Source organism: Cyprinus carpio, chromosome B10, assembly GCF_018340385.1.
Source record: "Cyprinus carpio isolate SPL01 chromosome B10, ASM1834038v1, whole genome shotgun sequence".
NCBI lineage: Eukaryota > Metazoa > Chordata > Actinopteri > Cypriniformes > Cyprinidae > Cyprinus > Cyprinus carpio.
In genome coordinates this window covers 23,696,576-23,702,575 of record NC_056606.1, presented here as the reverse complement: position 1 = coordinate 23,702,575, position 6,000 = coordinate 23,696,576, and the positions used below count along the sequence as shown (strand labels likewise).

At 38.2% G+C, this 6,000-nt stretch overlaps 1 protein-coding gene across 2 annotated transcripts in view; it reads left to right on the top strand.

Annotated features, from left to right (window-relative positions):
• LOC109112925 (netrin receptor UNC5C-like) overlaps positions 1–6,000 on the top strand; it is a 196,533-nt gene that overhangs the window by 149,896 nt on the left and 40,637 nt on the right. Inside the window, exon 8 of one of the 2 annotated variants that reach the window (XM_042733320.1) lies at positions 2,825–2,884. The exons of the other annotated variant lie outside the window; for it this stretch is intronic. Within the exon in view, the coding sequence (XP_042589254.1) occupies positions 2,825–2,884 (60 nt within the window). The remainder of the gene's footprint in view (positions 1–2,824; positions 2,885–6,000) is intronic. 2 annotated transcript variants of the gene reach the window in all.

The window sequence follows — 6,000 nt, the reverse complement described above, 5'->3', positions numbered from 1 at the left end:
GGATTTCTATCAAGCCTGTTCAAACCAAACCAAACCACCAGACTCTGTGACCAAACCAGTTTAGACTAGACAGTTTATAGTGGTTTTGTCACCCGGTCTAGTGTGTTTAGCTGGTTTCTGAAGGGATTTTTGGTCTTGTGTCAAGCCTGGGAGACCAGCTAAGACCAGCTTAGATTTATATTTATGCTTTTGTGAAAGTATTTTCATGACATTTAGGCACATTTCCCCCAAAATTCTCATTAGTGTAGTGCAGGGGTGGCCAACCCTGCTCCTGGCGATCGACTGTCCTGCGTTGTTTAGCTTCAACCCTAATCAAACACACCTGCCTTTAATTTTTAAGTGAGCCTGAAGACCTTAATTAGTTGCTTCAGGTGTGTTTGATTAGGGTTGGAGCTGAACTTTGCAGGACAGTCGATCGCCAGGAGCAGGGTTGGGCACCCCTGGTGTAGTGCAAAAAAAACAAAAACAATGATGGATTATGTTTTGTAAGTATTTATACATCTAGATTATTTTTGTATTGCATTTATTTATTTAAACAGTTCAATGAATTAACAAAAACAAAAGCTGAATAAGTAATCAGGTTTCATTGTGTTTTTGTAAAATATGAATTTCTTTTTATGTCTTCATCTTGGGTTGTAACGTGTACTGAACATGCAAAATAATATTATATTTTCCTCACGATTTCTCATTAGGGTAATACAAAAATAATAATAATAATTAAACAAATTATTAGTTTATTGTTTTGTTAGTATTTATACATCATTTTAGTTTATATTGGACTTGCAAAAAAAATATGAATATATGAATAACATTTATATTTTTGTATTGTGACATTATTTTCATGGCAGTTTTCCTTTCTCATTAGTGTGATGCAAAACAACCAACAAAAAAAAAAAAAATAAATAAATAAATAAATAATAATAATACATTTTGTATTGTTTTGATTTTTTAATTTTATATTTTTTTTTTTAAAAAAATTTTTTTTTTGTTAATTTATTTTTTTTATTATTTTATTTAAAAAAAGAGTGGTTTAATTGACATGGAAATTATGTCATAGTGGTCCTCTATCAGTTTTCATTGTTTATGTAAAAAATTTTTTTTTTCTTTTTTTTATCTTTAATTGTGGGCTGTAATGTGACTTGAACGTGTTTGTGAGATTCATAGGTTCATTTCAGGCAGACGCACAGCAGACGGGTCAAAGGTCACGAGTTCCTCGCAGCACTCTGTGTGTTTCTCTGCCTCGTCTGATCACATGCACACAAACGCTCCATCCATCAGAACATTGATTTCCCTGTCCACCCAGGTATCTCTCCCATCTGAGGCTCCATCGTCTGACTGTTTTCTACATCCAAATGTGTCTTCAGCATAGAGCTGCACGATGAATCGTTAAAAGGTTGCGATCTTGATTCAAACACCCATGCAATCCAATTTTTAAATGACAACGATTCGCTGATGTCTATTAAACCTTTGAAAAAAATCATACTGGTACAGATCTGTGTTCACGCTGCTGCTGACAGAGAGAGCAGACAGTTAGCATGTTTAAGTAAGAAACAGTATTATTTCTGTCTCACAGTCATTCATATTATCCCAGAAATACTGAGGTCAAAGTTTATAGTTCAGATATAAACACTGATGTCTATGGAAACGATCAAAATAGAGCTTCAAATAACGTTTGTGTTGATTGCATCGTTTCTCCACTAGGTGGCGACAAGTGACTGTTAAAAATGTATTTGTCATTGAATCATTCATTCAAGAGATTCGTTCAAAAACGCAGATTCATCCAGAAACAAGTGAAGTTTTGAGTCATTGAATCATTCATGCAAACCCCTTTTTCATCATTTTAATATTAAAAATGGGTGTATTAAACTTATTATATTTTAAAATCATATATATATATATATTAAATAATGTTGTCGAACGATTAATCGCATGCAAAATAAAAGTTTTTGTTTACATAATATATGTATGTGTACTGTGTATATTACTGTGTACAATATTTACATGTATATACATTTATATATTTATATTCTCATATTTTATTTTATATATAAATATATTTAATAAACAACATTTTTCTTAAATATATACATGCATGTGTTTGTATTTATATATACATAAAAAATATACACTGTACACACACATATTATGTAAACGAAAACTTTATTTTGTATGCGATTAATAGTTTGACAGCACTAATATTAAAATATTTAATAATTCATTCAGAATAGTCTGCAGCAATATTTTGTCACAGTTTGTTTAGTTCAGAATCGTGGTTTATCCAGACTCATGCAGCTCTACTTCAGCGTCCTTCAGTAGAAAATGCAGGAAAGAAAGCAGCAGCACCGAAGCGTTTGATGGAAATGCGGCCCTGCAGCGCTCTTGATATGCAGATTCGCTGGAGTCCCCGGCCCCGTCGGGCTCCTGGAGTCAGTGTGGGAGTGATTTAGGGCCGTAGCTCATGCTACATTAGCGGGCGGCTCTGCTCTAATAGCGTCCAGCTCTCAGAGTGCATCTGATTCCTCGTGTCCGTGTGTCAGATGGGAAGCTGCGAGTGCTTTTGTCTCATTGACTCCAGGACTGTTCATCAGCCTAAAACCATCCGTCCCGCTGGCTCGTTAGTCCTAATGAAGCACTAAAACGCGTCTGACATCGTTTGTCTGCAGAAAGAGTCCAGGAGAGGCTAAAAGTGACACCAAATGGAGAAGAATCGTCCGCGGCTGCCCTCATCGCTCATGTCTTTGTTGGCTTGTTTGAATTTGTTCAGTCCGATTGTGTTGAATTTGATTTCCATCCCTCACCCTCCATCCCTCCCTCTCTCCCAAAGGTTCCTTATATCAGAAGTCCTCCGAACACACAGACAAGAGCAATGCTCTTCCACATCCATGTGAGTCCTTCATTTCATTGATTTCTGTTTGCATGCGTCTCCAAACCTTCCTCAGTTCCTCCTTATACTTTTGCTCTCTTCATACCATCTCATTTTCCTTCTTTAGAGTCTGAAAAAAACAGCTTAACCTAGTCTAATATTGTCTAAACTAGTCTCAGCTGGTCTGAACTGGCTTAGACAATCTCCCAAGCTTGATTCAAGCCCAAAACCCTTCTGAAACCAGCAAAACAGACCAGACTGGGTGACCAAGTCATCGTAGACTAGACAGTTTAAGAAGGTCAAATGAACTCCTAGGCTTGATGCAAGCAAAACAGACCGGACTGGACAGTCTAAGGTGGTTTGGTCACATAGTCTGTTCTTTTTTGCTGGTTTTAAAGTGGTTTTAGGCTTGCATCAAGCCTGGGAAACCATCTTAACCAGCTGAGACCAATAAAACATAGCAGAATTTGTGATTTACTAATACCATACCAAAAATGTGTCCAAAACTGGACAGTCTAAGGTTGTTTGACAGTCTGATCTAGATTAGATGGTCACCTAGGCTTAAAACCATAAAATAGACCATATTGGGTGACTAAACAGACTAGAATACATGTCTAAGCTGGTCTGAACTGGCTTAGACGGTCTCCAAAACTTGATTCAAGCCCAAAACCCTTTTAAAACCAGCAAAACAGACCCGACTGAGTGACAGTTTCAGGAGGTTAGATGGACTCGACTTGATACAAGCACAACAGACCGGACTAGACAGTCTAAGGTGGTCTGGTCACATAGTCTGGTCTGTTTTGCTGGTTTTAGAATGGTTTTGGGCTTGTCTCTATGCTTGGGTGACCATTTAAACCAGCTTAGATCAGCTGAGACCAGCAAAACATACCAGAAAATGTGACCAAAACTAGACAGTCCAAGGTGATATGACAGTCTTATCTAGATTAGATGGTCACCTAGGCTTAAAACCAGACTGGGTGACCAAACAAACTAGAATGCATGTTTAAATCAGCTTAGACAAGAAAAACAGACCAGAATACATGACCAAAACTCTGTACACTCGAGAGTCTTAGGTGGTTTGCTGGTCTAAACTGGATTAGATGGTCATCAAGACTTAACCCCTTCTAAAACCACAAAACAGACCAAATCACTGTAAACTAGATCTAATATGGTTCGCCAGTCAAAAGTTGCTTAGATTGACTCCTAGGCTTGATACAAGCAAAAGAGTCCAGACTAGGTAAGTAAACCGCCTTAGACTGTCTAGTCTGGTCTGTTTTGCTTGTATCAATCCTACAAGTCCATCTAAGCCAGTTTAGGCCATCACACCACATTAGACATTAAACCAACTTAGACCAGCTGAGACCAGCAAAACAGACCAGACTTTCCTGACCAAAGCACCTTAGACTTTCCAGGTTTGCTCACCCGGTCTGATCGGTTCAGCTGGTTTTAGAAGGAGTTTGGGGTTGTATCAGGCCAGGGAAAATAGCTTAGACCAGTAAACCACTTTAGACTGTCTAGTGTAAGGTGGTTTGTTCTGTTTAGCTGGTTTTCGACGGTTTTTGTGCTTGTATCAGGCCAGGGAAAATAGCTTAGACCAGAGAAGCTCAGAAAACCACCTTAGACTGGTTTAAGCGACACACAGCTGTTTATTTACAATATTAACCCTTAATACCACACATTTAAAGTGATAATCCACCCAAAAATGAAATTCTGTCATTTTTTTTAATAACATTTATAACATGTCATTATAACACATTATTCTGCACTGAAAGACAGTTATCTTCAAAATATGTTTCCTCAAAGTCATACAGGTTTAAAGGAACGTTTGAAAGAAAAATGTTCATTTCTGAGTGATCTGTTGCTTTCGAAGTACGGAAATAGACAATATAGAGGGTCAGTAAGGTGAAGTAAATGGAAAAACTGAATGAACCAAATTAGGTTAAATCTCGATTTTCTGGTTATGTTAATAAAATGAACTTTGAAGCTGTGTTTTCTGGTTATGTTAATAAAATGAACTTTGAAGCTGTGTCTGAGTGTGTGAGTGTCTCTGTGTGTGTGTGTGTGTGTGTGTGTTTGGGGGGGCTCTTCTCTGGTCCTGAACCCCTGGGCGTCTCTTTCACACATGGCTGCTGTGATCGCTGGCTGAGGAAATGTCTCTCGGCCGTCTCTCCAGCGTAACCGCTCAATAATGCTTTTTATTTCCACCCTGTTTTCCTCTCTCTCTCTCTCTCTCTCTCTCTCTCTCTCTGTCTCTCTCTCTCACTCTCACTCTCTTTCTACCTACAGTCCCTCATGTTCAAAGAAACGTATTAATCTCAGCGATACATTTTAATGCTTGCCCCGCTAAGTGTGCCGCTTTATCATCAAAGTGCGAGCGGCATGCTCAGATGATATCGGAGGACTTTCATCACTCGGCTCTATTCGCCGAGTCCATACGGGCCGGAATACGAGCAGCTTTACGCTCCTGTAGAGAGTCATCATTTACCCTGATATCTTCATTAAAGATGGAAGACGTAATTGTGGAAGTTTATGAATAATACAGAAGAGAAACGAGGGAGTATCCATGTCAGCCGACTGGCCAGGAACAGAAAATAATACCACAAACAAAATAAATTTACTCCAGAAGCAGCACTACTTACTTTCTTTAAAGAAGAATCTTTCTTTATTATGAGTGTATTTTCTACTTACTTGTAGATTCACTTCAATTGAAAAGAAGTTAAAAATAAGTGGCATAATATGTAATGAGTAATCTACTGGTGCAGTGAGACAAAACTGACTTATATTCAAGAAATGTCAGAAACAAGTCTTAATATTTACGTAGCGTTGCTTCTAAAAGAAACTAACTTATTTCACCATCCTGTTCGGTACATCAACCATAACTCCTTCAAAAACAGCCAGAAACCTTGGAGTTATGATTGATGATGAAGCTGTATTTCTCAGACCACATTGCTAAAACTGTCCGGTCCTGCAGATTTGCTTTATCCAACATCAGGAAGATCGGGCCCTTTCTTTCAGAACATGCTGCACAACTCCTTGTTCAAGCTCTTGTTCTGTCCAGGCTAGACTATTGCAACGCTCTCTTGGCAGGTCTTCCAGCCAGTTCTATCAAACCTTTACAATTAATCCAGAACACGGCA